Below are 19,122 nucleotides of genomic sequence, written 5' to 3' on the forward strand. Positions count from 1 at the left end.
AGCTGATCCACAAGACTTGACAGCTGCAAATGGGATTGTTTCCTCAGTGTGAGCGGTAATCCCAGGTATTTGCACGGAAAAGCACCGCTCGGGCAGCCAAGTGTTCGCTCCACTGTTTCCATGGCCTTGACAGAGCATCGTATCGGGTAGGCTGCACTCTTGGCAAGGTTGACACGAAAACCCGATGCCTCTCCAAATAGATTGACAAGTGTTGCACATGTGTTCAAATCCCGCTCGTTTGTCTTGAGAAAGACCATTGCGTCGTCGGCAAACATCAAAAGGCGGTGTTGCAGTCCTGTTCTTGCAAGCGGAGCAAGCAGTCCTCTTGCGGTCGCAAGCTCAAATATCGCGAGAGCAGAGGAAGCAATGACACAGCGAAGATAGCAACATCGGGAGAAGAGGCGTAAGCGCAGGTAGATGCTAGTTAAGGGAGAATCTAAATGTTGGCCAGAGCCAGCTCGCTTGTACGGCAAAAGTTTTTGCGCATTAATCCAACGTTTAAATAGCACTGGTGTCCAATTTATATAAAAATGATCAGATGGCCGAGTTGGTCTAAGGCGCCAGATTAAGGCTCTTGTCCGAAAGGGTGTGGGTTCGAATCCCACTCTGGTCATTATTATTTTTGCATTTTGCTCTCGAGTAGTTCAACGACAAGTACTTCAATGCCTAGTACACATTTTGAGGCAAAAAAATCAGATGGCCGAGTTGGTCTAAGGCGCCAGATTAAAGTCCAGTTCTTTGGCAGATTCTTTCAGAATCTGACCCCTACACAAATTTTTCCAGAATCTTTGAGCCCCATTTGTTTTGCAATGTTATTTAGTTATGGTCTAATTAGTTAGGATTGTAAAACCAATGGAGGTCAAAGATTCTAGGAGAAACTAGGGAGGGGTAGATTCTGGGAGAATCCTGCAAAAGAACTGGGCCTAAGGCTCTGGCCCGAAAGGGCGTGGGTTCAAATCCCACTCTGGTCAAATTCTTTTTTGAGGGAATATTTTTCTTTTCTCTCGGATATGCATTCATTTGCTTTTTCTCCCTTGAATATGAAAATTCACCGATGCAATATTTTACAAAGTATCAAGAACTTGATTCGTAAATCTACTCTGGTCAATATCATTTCCTTTTCTGTCGGACATGCATTCACTTGTTTTTTTATTCCCTTGAATATGAATTCAGCTTTTTTTTATTCCCTTGAATATGAAAATTCACCGATGCAATATTTTACAAACTATCAAGAACTTGATTCATAAATCTACTCTGATCAATATCTTTTCCTTTTTTGTCGGATATACGTTCACTTGTTTTTTTTATTCCCTTGAATATGATTTCATCGATGCAATATTTTACAAAGTATCAGGAACTTGATTAGTAAATCTACTCTGCTCAATATCTTTTCCTTGAATATTTTCCTTTTCTCTTGGATATGCACTCACTTGTTTTTTTATTCCCTTGAATATGAAAATTCACCGATGCAATATTTTGCAAAGTATCAGGAACTTGTTTCGTAAATCTACTCGGGTCAATATCTTTTCCTTTTCTGTCGGATATAAATTCACTTTTTTTATTCCCTTGAATATGAATTCATCGATGCAATATTTTACAATGTATCAGGAACTTGATTCGTAAATCTACTCTGGTCAATATCTTTTCCTTTTGTGTCGGAAATACATTCACTTCTTTTTATTCATTTGAATATGAACTCACCGATGCAATTATTTACAAATCTCGGGAACATGATTCATAAACCATCCACTTGAGACATTGTTACCAGCGGTGTTGGATAATTGGGATAGCACTATGAGGGTTCAAATCCCACTTTGGTTAAAACATATTTTTCTTTTCTCTCAGATATGCATTCACTTATTTTTTGTATTCCCTTGAATATGAATTCACCGATGCAATATTTTTACAAAAAATCAGGAACATGATTCGTAAACCTACTCTCGTCAATATCTTTTCCTTTTCCCCCACAAAAAAAATCTTTTCCTTTTCTATCGGATATACATTCGCTTCTTCTTTTTATCCATTTGAATATGAATTCATCGAGACAATTATTTACAATTCCTAGGAACATGATTCATAAACCATCCACTTGAGAAATTGCTATCAGTGGTGTTGGATAATTGGGATTGCACTATGAGGCCTTCGCCTCTATCGTTCACCCTGGCGAAATTTTCGAGCATACCGCCATCGGGAAGGCGTTGCCGGCCAAGAGGGAACACGTCGTCTGGTCCATTATGATGAGAAGCAGACATACATGGTGTAGGAGAGGGAGTGCAACCGATGGCGCAAGATTGACATGGATATGGCATCCTTGACCGATACAGGTCGTGACATATTGTGTCTTCCCGACCTCGACGACGAAGGGCAGGAACGGGACGAAGGCGAGGTCATCGACTGTCACACCGCCTTGCCTAGACGACGAGGTGACGCATCGTATGTGCATGTGCCCCATGCATTGCATTCAACATCGACATGGTGGGGAGCAACTAGTGCTTCTCCTAAGCCGTAAAAAGTCATCGGTTTAGTAAAACAAAGTTGCCAATCGACTTTTCTACCCTATGTAACCACTTCGTAAGGCAATTTTATCTCTGATTAGTTTTAAATACCTGAAATTGTGTGTGTGGATTTTTAATTGGATGTGACAAAAAAACTAAAAATAAAAGATATGGAGACCGCATATGACTACTCTGTGTTTGCGCGTCGCCTCGGCAGTCTTCGTATCCATATGAAACATACTCCATACGACGAATGGTAATCGAAGTTATGGTGACTATGTTAGAGTTGCTCTAAGATTTTGTGGCATGCTAAGACTAGACGTGGCAACCTTAGACTACAAACCAAATATGGCTTGGATACTAAGGGTGTGTTTGGTTGGGTTGTGGATTCTGAAAAAGTTGTTGTCAATTGTGAGATGTGAAAAAGTTGATGTGAGCAGAGAACTATGGGAAAGTTGAAAGTTGTTTGGATGAGACAACTACGGAAGTCTTGATTTGATTGTGAATTGTTTATCATGCCCTGGGGCCTAAACGAATATGTTTATATGCTAATTGACCACAAAGCAATTATTTTACATTGGTTGGCAATTGAACGACCATTTTGCAAAGAAAAATTACAACAATATAGACAATCCATAGCTAGCATATAGGCAATTCAATGACTATTTTTAATGTGGCATACGTATAAATAGAGTGTGCTCTTGTATTATTATTACAAACGGCGTGAACCATACAAAACACAAATGGTTCGCATGACGATGACCTCCATCAACATAGCTAACCTATGATACACTCACAAGACAAGCATAAACTATCTTACTACGAATATTGTTCAGCGTACTATGAATATTGTTCATGGTATCTTAGTTCATGGTAATTTCAAAAAGTTTCTGGATTTTTTTACTCTTTAAGGTTTCTAAAAAATCCAATTCGGGTGCAGTGGGACCTGAGACCTATTGGGGAAACAGGGAAATATCTGGTACTCCTATCCCTAGGGTGCTCCCGGTGCTCCAAACTCGGTAGCGCATTTTAAATTGTTCAAAAAATTCTGACAAAAATCCAGCACATTGACATAACATTAATGTATGTTGTAAAAAAAATCAAATAAAATTCGGAACATTGCTCGACATACAAAAATGACAAAATGGACATGAATGTGATAATGGGCCTAATTTAAAGCCCAACTTATGTTGTGTATTATTTACTGTCGAATTTGTCATTTATGTTTCTCAGGCTTTGTTTTGAATTTTTTGATAACATACTTTGATGTCGTGTCAATGTGCTGGATTTTTTTCAAAATTTTTCAAACATTTAAAAATGTGTTACCGAGTATTGAAGCACCGGGAGCATCCTAGGTGTGGGAGTACCAGATATTTCCTCTTGGGGAAACTCCAATCCACCATGCCCGCACTGTACAGATGTGTAGGAGAACATATTTCAAGAGGCGCTCGCGACAAGAACAAAGGCTGACGGCACTAGCCCCACGTGAAGGACAGGGTTGCGGAATCTAACGTGTTCTGAATCCAAGTAGTATCTCGTCCTCGCGGCTGGTCATGTCACGACGGACAACCCACGACCTACCGTTCGATGACAAATCATCGTACATGCACGTGCACGCAGAAAGGTGCATCTGCCCTCTCCGGTCTCACGGAAATGGAGAGCCGAGTATGACGGGCTGTCCCTTTCCCAGTGGTTCATCTTTTTCAGGTAGACAACTACAACACCAAATGCACACAATTAAGCCAAAGAACTGTCCTGGGACAACGGACTAAAAGCATGTTAGTTGATCAACTTGTAGCTGGTATCCTACCCAACAGTCAGTACTCAGTTCTCCCACTGCAAAACGACTACGAGGCCAACTCCATCGCGCAACCCTATCTTGTCCACGCGCGTCCGTTTGGGGTAAAACGAACGAGCCAGACGGCCCAGCGCAGAAAGCAAACAGACTTTTGTCCGTTTTGTGTCCGCTTTCGACCCATCCCCGGCCCAAGTTTACGCCGTTTTTGGGGTGAAACGGACACCACGCGGACGCGCGGGCCGTCTGCGCGTGTCCTTCCCTGGCCCGCCCGTCGGTGGCACAGGACGGACCTTTTTCTATCCGCCCCCTCCCTTCCTCCGGCCGCACCCCCTCCACTCTTCTCCACTCTTCTCACTCTTTCCCTCGCCGCCGCCGCCGCCTCCGCTGCCATTGCAGCCGTGCAGTTCGGACGCGCGCTTGCCCAGCCCCTTCCCCTCGGCGCCGCCGAGCTACCCAACCACGGCCACCTGGTTTGCGCACCCGCCGACCGGATTTGGGGCGGATCCGGTCGGTCTTGAGCTCGCCCGGCTGTGGGAGGCCGGGCCGCGCCATGGACTGGCCAGGCACCTCGCCGGAAGGCCCTAGCAGGGCCGCAAGGCCACATGCAGGCAGTGGCTCCTCCTCTAGCCGCTCGGATCTGCATCGTCGGTGGTCCGCCGGCAGATACACGAATGGCGGTCGGCCGAGCTCGGTGCTTGCCAAAAGCTCGTCGGCGCACCGTTGCCACTCATTAAGTGCGACCATTGCCCAAGGATGTTCGTGCGCCGCGTGTCTACAATGCCGGAACATCCCGGATGGGTGTTCATCAAGTACTTAAACGATGGGGTATGTGCTCTTTTTAGCTTCGATTTGTGCTCTAGATTTGACTAGTTGTGCTAACTTCAAATTTTATTATGTAGCATGGATGCAAGTTTTGGTATTGGGAAGAAGAGTACATCGATATATTGATAGAGCGAAATTTAGTACATGTTCGTGCACTTTTAGCTAGCATAGAGGCTGTAGATGAGACAAGTGCACTTGTTGTTAGATTAGAGGCTAGACACGAGACTAGGTGTGAGGAAGCTGTTGGGGAACGTAGCAGAAATTCAAAATTTTCTACGCATCACCAAGATCAATCTATGGAGAGACTAGCAACGAGAGAGAGAGGAGTGCATCTTCATACCCTTGAAGATCGCGAAACGGAAGCTTTACAAGAACACGGATGAGGGAGTCGTACTCGCGGCGATTCAAATCGCGGAAGATCTGATGTAACACCGAACGGATGGCGCCTCCGCGTTCAACACACGTACAGCCCGGGGACGTCTCCTCCTTCTTGATCCAGCAAGGGGAGAGGAGAAGTTGAGGGAGAGCTCCGGCAACACGGCGGCATGGTGGTGGAGCTTGCAGTTCTTCGGCAGGGCTTCGCCAAGCACTACTCAGGAGGAGGTGGAGTTGGAGAGGGGGAGGGCTGCGCCAGGGGCAAGGGGTGAAGCTCCCATGTGCCTCCCCACTATATATAGGGGTGGATGGGGATGGTTTCTTGCCCTCCAAGTCCATTGTGGCATTGGCAAAGGTGGGAGGAAAGAAATCCCATCATTTCCTTCCCCACTGATTGTTATCCCTCCTTTTTAGGGATCTTGATCTTATCCTTCCGGGATATGATCTTATTCCTTCTAAGGGGGATCTTGGTGAGCCTTGACCAGGGGTGTGGGGCCTTGCCCCCACTACCCACGTTCATGTGGGTTACCCCCCATGCAGGTGGGCCCCACTCTGGAACCTTCTAGAACCTTTCCGGTACAATACCGAAAAATCCCGAACATTTTCCGGTGGCCAAAATAGGACTTCTCATATATAAATCTTTATCTCCGGACCATTCCGGAACTCCTCGTGACGTCCGGGATCTTATCCGAGACTCCAAACAACATTCGGTAATTGCACACTAATTCCCATAACAACTCTAGCGTCACCGAACCTTAAGTGTGTAGACCCTACGGGTTCGGGAATCATGCAGACATGACCGAGACAGCTCTCTGGCCAATAACCAACAGCGGGATCTGGATACCCATGTTGGCTCCCACATGTTCCACCATGATCTCATCGGATGAACCACAATGTCAAGGATTCAAGCAATCCCATATACAATTCCCTTTGTCAATCGGTACGTTACTTGTCCGAGATTCGATCGTCGGTATCCCAATACCTCGTTCAATCTCGTTACCGGCAAGTCACTTTACTCATTCCGTAATGCACGATCCCGTGACTAACTACTTAGTCACATTGAGCTCATTATGATGATGTATTACCGAGTGGGCCCAGAGATACCTCTCCGTCACACGGAGTGACAAATCTCAGTCTCAATTCGTACCAACCCAACAGACACTTTCGGAGATACCCATAGTGCACCTTTATAGCCACCCAGTTACGTTGTGACATTTGGCACACCCAAAGCATTCCTACGGTATCCGGGAGTTGCACAATCTCATGATCTAAGGAAATGATACTTGACATTAGAAAAGCTTTTAGCAAACGAACTACACGATCTTGTACTATGCTTAGGATTGGGTCTTGTCCATCACATCATTCTCCTAATGATGTGATCCTGTTATCAATGACATCCAATGTCCATGGTCAGGAAACCATAACCATCTAGTGATCAATGAGCTAGTCAACTAGAGGCTCACTAGGGACATGTTGTGGCCTATGTATTCACACATGTATTACGGTTTCCAGGTAATACAATTATAGCATGAACAATAGACAATTATCATGAACAAGGAAATATAATAATAACCATTTTATTATTGCCTCTAGGGCATATTTCCAACAGTCTCCCACTTGCACTAGAGTCAATAATCTAGTTCACATCACTATGTGATTGTAATGAATCCAACACCCATTGGGTTTGATCATATCTCGCTTGTGAGAGAGGTTATTAGTCAACGGGTCTGAATCTTTCAGATCCGTGTGTGCTTTACAAGTCTTTATGTCATCTCCTAGATGCAGCTACCACGCGCTATTTGGAACTATTCCACATAACTGCTCTACTATACGAATCCGGTCTACTACTCAGAGTCATCCAGATTAGTGTCAAAGTTTGCATCGGCGTAACCCTTTACGACGAACTCTTTTACCACCTCCATAATCGAGAAAATTCCTTAGTCCACTAGTTACTAAGAATAACCTTGACCGTTGTCCTGTGATCCATTCCTGGATCACACTTGTATCCCTTGACTGACTCATGGCAAGGCACACTTTAGGTGCGGTACACAGCATAGCATACTGTGGAGCCTACGTCTAAAGCATAGGGGACGACCTTCGTCCTTTCTCTCTCTTCTGTCGTGGTGAGGTCTTGAGTCTTACTCAATACTCACACCTTATAACATAGCCATGAACTCCTTCTTTGCCGATCTATTTTGAACTCCTTCAAAATCTTGTCACGGTGCGTACTCATTTGAAAGTACTATCAAGCGATTTTGATCTATCCTTATAGATCTTGATGCTCAATGTTCAAGTAGCTTAATCCAGGTTTTCCATTGAAAAACACTTCTCAAATAACCCTATATGCTTTCTAGAAATTCTACATCATTTTCGATCAACAATATGTCAACAACATATACTCATCAGAAATGCTATAGTGCTCCCACTCACTTCTTTGGAAATACAAGTTTCTCATAAACTTTGTATAAACCCAAAATCTTTGATCATCTCATCAAAGCGTATATTTTAACTCCGAGATGCTTACTCCAGTCCTTAAAGGATTGCTAGAGCTTTGCATACTTGTTAGCATCTTTTAGGATTGACAAAAACTTTCTGGTTGTATCACATACAACCTTTCCTCAAGAAAATCATTGAGGAAACAATGTTTTGACATTCCATCTGCAAGATTTCATAAATAATGCAAGAACTGCTAATATAATTTCAACAGACTCTTAGCATCGCTACGAGTGAGAAAGTCTCATTGTAGTCAACTCCTTGAACTTGTCGGAAAATATCTTAGCGACAAGTCAAGCTTCCTTAATGGTGACACTTACCATCATTGTCCATCTTCCCTTTTAAAATCCATCTGTACCCAACAGCCTTATGACCATCAAGTAGTTCTTCCAAAGTCTACACTTTGTTTTATACATGGATCCTCTCTCGGATTTTATGGCCTCGAGCCATTTGTTGGAATTCGGGCCCACCATCGCTTCTCCACAGCTCGTAGGTTCACTGTGTCTAGCAACATGACCTCCAAGACAGGATTGCCGTACCACTCCGAAGCAGTAGGCGTCCTTGTCGACCTACGAGGTTTGGTAGTGACTTGATCCGAAGTTTCATGATCACTATCATCAGCTTCCACTTCAACTGGTGTAGGCGCCCAGGAACAACTTCTTGTGCCCTTCTACAGATTGGTTGAAGTGATGGTTCAATAACCTCATCAAGTCTCCACCATCCTCCCACTCAATTCTTTCAAGAGAAACTTTTCCTCGAGAAAGGACCCGTTTCTAGAAACAATCACTTTTGCTTCCGGATCTGAAATAGGAGGTATACCCAACTGTTTTGGGTGTCCTATGAAGATGCACTTATCCGCATTGGGTTTGAGCTTATTAGGCTAAAACTTTTCCACATAAACTTCGCAGCCCCAAACTTTTAAGAAATGACATCTTAGGTTTCTCTAAACCATAGTTCATACGCTATCATCTCAACGGAATTACGTGGTGCCCTATTTGAAGTGAATGCGGTTGTCTCTAATGCCTAACCCATAAACGATAGTGGTAATTCGATAAGAGACATCATGGTATGCACAATATCCAATAAGGTGCAGCTATGATGTTCGGACACACCATCACACTATGGTGTTCCAGGCGGTATTAGTTGTGAAACAATTTCCACAATGTCTTAATTGTATACCAAACTCATAACTCAGATACTCATCTCTATGATCATATCATAGACATTTTATCCTCTTGTCACGATGATCTTCAACTTCACTCTGAAATTACTTGAACCTTTCAATAATTCAAACTTGTGTTTCGTCAAGTAAATATACTCAGCATCTACTCAAATCATCTGTGAAGTAAGAACATAATGATATCCACTGCGTGCCTCAGCACTCATTGGACTGCACACATCAAAATGTATTACTTCCAACAAGTTGCTTTCTTGTTCCATCTTACTGAAAATGAGGCTTTTCAGTCATCTTGCCCATGAGGTATGATTTGCATGTCTCAAGTGGTTCAAAATCAAGTGAGTCCAAATGATCCATCTGCATGGAGTTTCTTCATGCGTACATACTAATAGACATGGTTCGAATGTCTCAAACTTTTCAAAAAAAAACGAGTGAGTTCAAAAGATCCATCAACATGGGGCTTCTTCCTGCGTTTTATACCAATATGACTCAAATGACAGTGCCACAAGTAGGTGGTACTATCATTACTATCTTATATCTTTTGGCATGAACATGTGTATCACTACGATCGAGATTCAATAAACCATTCATTTTAGGTGCAAGACCATTGAAGGTATTATTCAAATAAACAGAGTAATCATTGTTCTCTTTAAATGAACAACGTATTGCGATAAACATAATCCAATCATGTCTATGCTCAATGCAAACACCAAATAACAATTATTTAGGTTTAACACCAATCCCGATGGTAGAGGGAGCGTGCGATGTTTGATAACATCAACCTTGGAAATACTTCCAACACATATCGTCACCTCGCCTTCAGCTAGTCTTTGTTTATTCTGTAGCCTTTTATTTTGAGTTACTAACACTTAGCAACCGAACCGGTATCTATTACCCTGGTGCTACTAGGAGTACTAGTAAAGTACACATTAATATAATGTATATCCAATATACTTCTGTCGACCTTGCCAGCCTTCTCATCTACCAAGTATCTAGGGTAGTTCTGCTTCAGTGACCGTTCCCCTCATTACAGAAGCACTTAGTCTCGGGTTTGGGTTCAAACTTTGGGTTTCTTCACTAGAGCAGCAACTGATTTGTCGTTTCATGAAGTATCCCTTCTTGTCCTTGCCCTTCTTGAAACTAGTGGTTTCACTAACCATCAACAATTGATGCTCCTTCTTGATTTCTACTTTCGTAGTGTCAAACATCGCGAATAGCTCAAGGATCATCATATCTATCCCTGATATGTTATAGTTCATCACGAAGCTCTAGTAGCTTGGTGGCAATGACTTTGGAGAACCATCACTATCTCTTAAGGAAGATTAAGTCCCACTCGATTCAAGTGATTGTAATACTCAGACAATCTGAGCACATGCTCAACGATTGAGCTTTTCTTCCTTAGTTTGCAGGCTTAAGAAACTCGTTAGAGGTCTCATACCTCTTGACATGGGCATGAGCCTGAAATCCCAATTTCAGCCCTTTGAACATCTCATATGTTCCACGACGTTTCAAAATCGTCTTCGGCGCCTCAATTCTAAACCGTTTAACATTGCTGAACTATCACGTAGTCATCAAAACGTGTATGTCAGATGTTCGCAACATCCACAGACGATGTTCGAGGTTCAGCACACTGAGCGGTGCATTAAGGACATAAGCCTTCTACATAGCAATGAGGACAATCCTCAGTTTATGGACCTAGTCCGCAAAATTGCTACTATCAACTTTCAACTAAATTTTCTCTAGGAACATATCTAAAATAGTAGAACTAAAGCGCAAGTTACGACATAATTTGCAAAGACCTTTTGACTATGTTCATGATAATTAAGTTCATCTAATTTAATGAACTCCCACTCAGATGGACATCCCTCTAGTCATCTAAGTGATACATGATCCGAGTCAACTAGGCCGTGTCCGATCATCACGTGAGACGGACTAGTCATCATCGGTGAACATCTTCATATTGATCGTATCTGCTATACGACTCATGTTCGACCTTTCGGTCTCTTGTGTTCCGAGGCCATGTCTGTACATGCTAGGCTCGTCAAGTCAACCTAAGTGTTTTGCTTGTGTAAATCTGGCTTACACCCATTGTATTCGAATGTTAGAATCTATCACACCCAATCATCACGTGGTGCTTCGAAACAACGAACCTTCACAACGGTGCACAGTTAGGGGGAACACTTTCTTGAAATTTTATGAGGGATCATCTTATTTATGCTACCGTTGTTCTAAGCAAATAAGATGCAAAAACATGATAAACATCTCATGCAATCAAATAGTGACATGATATGGCCAATATCATTTTGCTCCTTTTGATCTCCATCTTTGGGGCGCCATGATCATCATCGTCACCGGCATTGACACCATGATCTCTATCATCGTGTCTTCATGAAGTTGTTTCGCCAACTATTACTTCTACTACCATGGCTAACGGTTTAGCAATAAAGTAAAATAATTACATGGCGTTATTCAATGACACGCAGGTCATACAATAAATTAAGACAACTCCTATGGCTCATGCCGGTTGTCATACTCATCGACATGCAAGTCGTAATTCCTATTACAAGAACATGATCAATCTCATACATCACGTATATTTCATTCATCACATCCTTAGCCATATCACATCACACGGCATATGCTGCAAAAACAAGTTAGACGTCCTCTGATTATTGTTGCAAGTTTTTATGTGGCTGTTATTGGTTTCTAGCAAGAACATTTCTTACCTATGCCAAACCACAACGTGATATGCCAATTGCTATTTACCCTTCATAAGGACCCTTTTTATCGTATCTGATCCGACTAAAGTGGGAGAGACAGACACCCGCTAGCCACCTTATGCAACTAGTGCATGTCAGTTGGTGGAACCTGTCTCACGTAAGCGTACGTGTAAGGTCGGTCCGGGCAGCTTCTTCCCATGATGCCGCCGAATCAAGATAAGACTAGTAGTGGCAAGTAAATTGACAAAATCGACGCCCACAACAACTTGTATTTTACTCCTGCATAGAAACTACGCATAGACCTAGCTCATGTTGCCATTGTTGGGGAACGTAGCAAAAATTTAAAATTTTCTACGCATCATCAAGATCAATCTATGGAGAGACTAGCAACGAGAGAGAGAGAGAGGAGTGCATCTTCATACCCTTGAAGATCGCAAAACGGAAGCGTTACAAGAACGCGGATGAGGGAGTCGTACTCGTGGCGATTCAAATCGTGAAAGATCCGATCTAACGCCGAACGGATGGCACCTCCACGTTCAACACACGTACAACCCGGGGACGTCTCCTCCTTCTTGATCTAGCAAGGGGAGAGAAGAAGTTGAGGAAGAGCTCCGGCAACACGACGGCGTGGTGGTGGAGCTTGCAGTTCCCCGGCAGGGCTTCGCCAAGCACTACTCAGGAGGAGGTGGAGTTGGAGAGGGGAAGGGTTGCGCCAGGGGCAAGGGGTGAAGCTCTCATGCGCCTCCCAACTATATATAGGGGTGGAGGGGGATGGTTTCTTGCCCTCTAAGTCCATTGGGCGTTGGCAAAGGTGGGAGAAAAGAAATCACATCATTTTCTTACCCACTGATTGTTATTCCCCCTTTTTAGGGATCTTCATCTTATCCTTTCGGCATATGATCTTATTTCCTTCTAAGGGGGGATCTTGGTGCACCTTGACCAGGGGTGTGGGGCCTTGCCCCCACTACCCACGTTCATGTGGGCCCCCCATGCAGGTGGGCCCCACTCCGGAAACTTCTAGAACCTTCCCAGTACAATACCGAAAAATCCCGAACATTTTTCGGTGGCCAAAATAGGACTTCCCATATATAAATCTTTACCTCCGGACCATTCCGGAACTCCTCGTGACGTCCGGGATCTCATCCGAGACTCCGAACAACATTCGGTAACTACACACTAATTCCCATAACAACTCTAGTGTCACCGAACCTTAAGTGTGTAGACCCTACGGGTTCGGGAATCATGCAGACATGACCGAGACAGCTCTCTGGCCAATAATCAATAGCGGGATCTGGATACCCATGTTGGCTCTCACATATTCCACGATGATCTCATCGGATGAACCACGATGTCAAGGATTCAAGCAATCCCGTATACAATTCCTTTTGTCAATCGGTACGTTACTTGCCCGAGATTCGATCGTCGGTATCCCAATACCTCGTTCAATCTCGTTACCGGCAAGTCACTTTACTCGTTCCATAATGCATGATCCCGTGACTAACTACTTAGTCACATTAAGCTCATTATGATGATGCATTACCGAGTGGGCCTAGAGATACCTCTCCGTCACAAGGAGTGACAAATCTCAGTCTCAATTCGTGCCAACCCAACAGACACTTTCAGAGATACCCGTAGTGCACCTTTATAGCCACTCAGTTACGTTGTGACGTTTGGCACACCCAAAGCATTCCTACGGTATTCGGAAGTTGCACAATCTCATGGTCTAAGGAAATGATACTTGACATCAGAAAAGCTTTTAGCAAACCAACTACACGATCTTGTGCTATGCTTAGGATTGGGTCTTGTCCATCACATCATTCTCCTAATGATGTGATCCTGTTATGAATGACATTCAGTGTCCATGGTCAGGAAACCATAACCATCTAGTGATCAACGAGCTAGTCAACTAGAGGCTCACTAGGGACATGTTGTGGTCTATGTATTCACACATGTATTACGGTTTCCAGGTAATACAATTATAACATGAACAATAGACAATTATCATGAACAAGGAAATATAATAATAACCATTTTATTATTGCCTCTATGGCATATTTCCAACAGAAGCAACATCGACTTCTTTAGACTCGAAGAAGAAAGAAGGATGCAAGATCGAACCTCCTTCACAGATCAACAATGAGTGCATCGAGAAGACCCTAACCCAACTCAAGGGAGCAGTTATGGAAGTTGGATATCTTCTAAATTTTTACTAGTCAAAATGTAATGATGTATTTTCATATACCAAAAATGAATGATGAAAAAAAGTTAAGGACTTGCAAAGAAAAATGTACGCGGACAGGATGCGGCTCAGATACGTCCGTGCGTTGGGCGCATGGCCACCGCATCCTAGAAACTGCCCGGACACGACCCTATTGCCCTACCAAGCGGACAGAATCCAGGCAAAACCAACGTCCGTTTGGGATCGCATAATGGGCTTGGTCTAATAACACGACGCATCCTCAACTTCCCCCGCTACTGAATTTTCAAAAGCGAAACTAACAAGGAGCCGTGGCAACTGAACCGAAAGATCCGAAAATCACATGACGCCGGCGCTGGCAGCTCGACGGTAAACGCGAGCGAACGAAGTGTACAAGGGGCGGTTGAGCAAACCAACGTGGCAGTCGTCCCCCGCTAAACATAACGCCACGCCGGAGCCGCTCGCTGCCCCACTCCTCTCCCACCTCCCACTCTTCCAATCCTATCCCCTTTGCTTCTCGCGTGGGAGTTGGGATTCCTCTCTTCGGCAGCCATCTTATTTAGTTCGAGCATGGTGCCGTCCCGGATCCGCTTCGCCCGCCAAATCCCCCTCCCCTGCTGCTCTGACACCGAGGAGGAGGAGGAGGAGGAGGAGGAGGAGGAAGGGGAAGAGGAGGAGGAGGAGCCATACGAGGGGGAGGAAGAGGTGCCGGTCGCGTCGCCGCTGATACTGCCGGCGGCGAGGGGAGGGGTTTCCGTGGTGGATATGGTGGCGGCGGCGCTGCGGAGGTCGCTGCTGCTGTGCAGCAGCGTGCGCGCCGAGGAAGGCGCCGGCACCGCGGCTGCGGGGATGCAGATAGGGCAGCCCACGGAGGTGCGCCACGTCTCGCACGTCACCTTCGACCGCTTCGTCGGCTTCCTCGGCCTCCCGGCCGACCTCGAGCCCGAGGTGCCGCGCCCCGCGCCCAGCGCCAGGTCAGTCCGCCGCTCCGCCACCTGCGTTGTGCCTCTTGCGTTCCGTAGATTTGCATATGATTTTCATGGCTGGTCTCTGTGCTTTGGATTCCATCCCTGTAGAATTTGCGGCGTTGCATTTGTGAATTATAAGCTGAATTTGAAGGTTGTTTGCATTTCTCATGTTTGAATTAGTTAAGTCACGTGATGCCCAGCTAATTGGTCCACCTAACTAAGAAAAACTGGGCACGGAGTAGTAGCTGTTAGTCCGTTGAGCCTTAAGATTGGCTTGGCTTTATCCCAGTGGTTGAGACAATGGGGGCTCCCCCAGTCTGAGGGCAGTTTGTGGGATTTGAGGCGCCCGGACCGGTCCGGACTGATTTGGTGAGCCCCGTTGGATGGCTAAAAGTGCCCAGACCTCTGGAACGGACATTTGCAGGCGTTTTGGTGATCGACCTTGGAGATGCCCTTACTCACCACCTACAAGTTCCATTGTCCTGTTACCGTTGTATCTGATGTAGTATATACCTTTCAATTTTTGAGGAATTATATGAGTTCAACACCTTGTTCAAATAAATATATACTCCCTCCGTCCTAGAGTAAGTGTCTTAACTTTGTACTAAGTTATAAAGTTATACTCCCTCCGTTCCTAAATATTTGTCTTTCTAGGGATTTCAATAAGTGACTACATACGTTGCAAAATGAGTGAATCTGAACTCTAAAATATGTCAATATACATCTGTATGTGATAGTCTATTTGAAATCTTCAAAAAGACAAATATTTAGGAACGGAGGGAGTACGTACTAAGATTGAGACACTTATTTTGGGACGGAGGGAGTATGAGTTTAACACATTCAACCTCCAGTTAAGTTAATGTTTGTTAGAACATTGGACCATGCGTTATATCTATTGAACTGTAACACAGTTTATGTTTACTAAATATATTTCTCTGCAGTGTAAGTGTATTTGGAGTTTCACCAACGTCCATGCAATGCTCGTTTGATAAAAGAGGAAACAGTGTACCAACAATACTATTGACCATGCAAAGGAAGCTCTATTTACTTGGGGGCCTTCAGGTAAACCCAAGGATAATGAGAAAAGCTTTCAAATAATTTTGTGATACTCAAGTAAAAAAAATATTTGTCTTGTTTTGCTAGGCTGAAGGGATCTTCAGAATAAATGCTAACAATAGACAGGAACAGCATGTCAGGGAGCAACTAGATAGAGGTGTTGTTCCAGACGGAGTTGACTTGCATTGTCTTGCAGGCCTTATAAAGGTGCACTGAACATTTTGTTTAACCATTACGAACGTTTCTTTGTTTACCTTCAATTTTTTTTTCAAATGGAACGTAGGTCTTCCATGCCTAAGGACAACATTCTTTTTTTGTGATTTTGACTGTCTTGAACTGGATCATTTTTTTATGTAATTTGAAAATGTAGAGAGCCTTCCAATATGAGAGTTCAGGTGTAGTCAAGAATCAGTATGCACAGCGATACAATGCATAAACTTTCTTTGAATAAATTTACTTCGAAGAAATCTATAGGGAAATGACCTTTTTTTTTAATTTTTTCCCTTTTATTTATCAGTTGCTTCACATTTCATGATCAATATGGCTGCTGATTTGTAGGCATGGTTCCGAGAACTTCCAAGTGGAGTATTAGACTCGTTGACTCCAGAACAAGTGATGCATTGCAACACTGAAGAAGAGTGTTCTCGTGTTGCGAGTATTGTTCCTCCAGTGGAAGCAGCATTACTGGATTGGGCCATTAATCTGATGGCAGATGTTGTGGAGCATGAAAACTACAACAAGATGAATGCTCGCAACGTTGCTATGGTTTTCGCGCCAAACATGACCCAGGTTATTAGGAAGCTTTATTAATATTCTCGATATACGTATTTTCGGATTCGCAGCCTAACCATATGACTTACCCCTTATCATATATTCTCTCTCTCTTTCAGATGGCCGATCCCTTAACTGCTTTGATACATGCAGTTCAAGTGATGAATTTTTTGAAGACATTGATCCTGAAGACTGTCAAAGAAAGGGAGGAGGCAGCTGCCGCAACAAGGGGATTCACGTCCAGCTCTGGTTCCCCGAGTGACAGAGATGCACCTCAGGCATTAAATCATATGGAGAACCCCTTAAATTGTTCGAGTCAGGAAAATGTCGAACGCCCCATGATTAGTGGGGCTACTCTTGACCACTTTCTCTTCAGCGTAGAACAAGCGCTTCACCAAGACGCGCAAGCCAGTATCGGAGAACCCAAGAAGTATGACACCGGTACAGCCCATGACAAATACAATGACGAATTTTCTCCTGTGGACAGTGATTTTAGTAGTAGCCAAGATGACAGCAGTTCTGGAAATAAATTCAGTAATGACAATGTGGAAGGTTTGTTTGACAGATTCAAATTTAGGAAAGGGGTAGGCAGACTCTGCAGGCATCCAGTGTTTCAGTTGAGTAGGTCCATGAAGAAGTCCGATGAAGCAGGACAAGCTTGTGCATGACATGGTAGGATGTGTAATTGATGATTCCGCTAGTTTTGCAGCTGTCTAGCGCTTAACTCATACGCCATTTCTCCTAGTTCGTCTGTAGAAGCTATAAGCCCATTTGATTGTACTAGTACTGAACTGCTGATGTGGAGTTCTTGGCTTGTACAGTATAGTTCAATTATATCGTACCAGCATCCTGTTGTTTGAAAAGATGAATGTATCTATTATTTGAGCCAAGAGAGGTCGCCTGAGTTTAAAAAGGACTTCTACTTTTCTTTTTTGAGGGAAAACCATCATAGCTAGGTTTATTGATCTCATAACATCATTACATCTTCCACGAGCTTATTGATTCGCCGTTTTGTAAGGGGTTTATGAGAGTCAAGGCAACCTTCTTTAATAGAACAAAGTTTATTGTCGGTGATGGCAATGATACACGTTTCTGGGAGGACACTTGGCTGGGTGATACACCATTAGCACTACAGTACCCAACCTTGTATCGTATTGTCCAGCGACGTGATGCGCTAGTTGCAATGTTTATGCAGTCCATTCCCCTTAATATTCAGTTTCGGCTGGTGCTTGTTGGTGAGAGATGGGAAGCTTGGCTCCATCTGGTGTGTAGACTGATGGAAGTCCAGCTAGCCCGATCAGCTGTGTTGGAAGCTTACTAGAATGGACAATTTACTGTAAAGTCGATGTACATCGATGTCATTAACTCCACTGTCATTCCTAGTACCAAACATGTTTGGAAAGTAAAAGTGCCTTTGAAAATTATAGTGTTTATGTGGTTTGTCCATAAACAGATAATTTTAACAAAGGACAACTTGGTCAAGCGCAATTGGACTGGATCTATTAGGTGTAGCTTCTGTGATCAGGACGAAACCATTAAGCATCTCTTCCTTGACTGTCCTTTGGCGCGAATTCTGTGGCGCACCGTGCAAATTGCTTTTAACATTACTCCTCTGAGTACGGTTGGGTCATTATTTGGAACGTGGCTGGATGGGATAGAGTCCGATACAGCTAGACATATTCGTGTAGGAGTGTATGCGTTGTTATGGGCAATTTGAAACTGCAGAAATAATTTGGTTTTTAACAGAATAACTACTATTCATTTTTTGCAGATTATATTCCGTGCTACGGCGCTGATCCGTATGTGGTCCTTACTCACTCTGACGGAGGCCAGGGAGCGTTTGGTTACTGGATTTGTCCGGTGGAAGATGGTAGCGCGGGATATCTTCAACCGGTTTAGTTGGCGGTCATGTAATAGGATAGGCAATTAGTTTTCCTATCTTTATTTTACCAGCCGATTGTGGCTCTGTGGCCTTTTCTTGGTTTAGCTTCGAGGCTCTCGGTGAGCTCGCCTTTATTTTGTTGAAGACTACATGACTTTATTGAACCTATTTTATTTATTGAAGTGGCCGCATGCATCGTTCTGATGTAGAGGCCGGGGAGTTCCCCTTTTCGAAAAAAAGAGCTTACTGACTAGATTGACTAGATTTAGGTGGCTCATCAGTACAAGTAATAGAGATCTTATTGCAATTAACAATAATTAGCTAGCACATGCGCTGCTTGATTAGCCGAACGAAAAATAATGTTTAAA

General features: G+C 43.8%; 1 protein-coding gene and 1 non-coding gene across 2 annotated transcripts; both read left to right on the top strand.

The window, feature by feature from the left end:
• Positions 1 to 532: 532 nt before the first annotated feature.
• Positions 533 to 613, top strand: TRNAL-AAG. Its single transcript has one exon. It is a non-coding gene; the product is annotated as a tRNA-Leu (tRNA).
• Positions 614 to 14,516: 13,903 nt separating this feature from the next.
• Positions 14,517 to 17,735, top strand: LOC119323760 (rho GTPase-activating protein 5-like). The gene is made up of 5 exons (XM_037597466.1): positions 14,517 to 15,051; positions 15,987 to 16,107; positions 16,189 to 16,308; positions 16,660 to 16,890; positions 16,992 to 17,735. Exons 1-5 carry the CDS (start codon positions 14,648 to 14,650, stop codon positions 17,538 to 17,540), a joined length of 1,425 nt encoding a protein of 474 aa, XP_037453363.1. The 5' UTR covers positions 14,517 to 14,647; the 3' UTR covers positions 17,541 to 17,735.
• The last annotated feature ends 1,387 nt before the right edge of the window (positions 17,736 to 19,122 follow it).

This window comes from Triticum dicoccoides, chromosome 6B (assembly GCF_002162155.2).
Source record: "Triticum dicoccoides isolate Atlit2015 ecotype Zavitan chromosome 6B, WEW_v2.0, whole genome shotgun sequence".
Classification (NCBI taxonomy): Eukaryota; Viridiplantae; Streptophyta; class Magnoliopsida; order Poales; family Poaceae; genus Triticum; species Triticum dicoccoides.

What these genes read in the sequence shown, in the direction of transcription:
- LOC119323760 (XM_037597466.1), top strand. Translation starts at nt 14,648, where the DNA reads ATGGTGCCGTCCCGGATCCGCTTCGCCCGCCAAATCCCCCTCCCCTGC. An exon ending in GTCTTGCAGGCCTTATAAAG is followed by an intron (nt 16,309 to 16,659) that starts GTGCACTGAACA and finishes GCTGATTTGTAG; the next exon opens with GCATGGTTCCGAGAACTTCC. An exon ending in TCGCGCCAAACATGACCCAG is followed by an intron (nt 16,891 to 16,991) that starts GTTATTAGGAAG and finishes TCTCTCTTTCAG; the next exon opens with ATGGCCGATCCCTTAACTGC.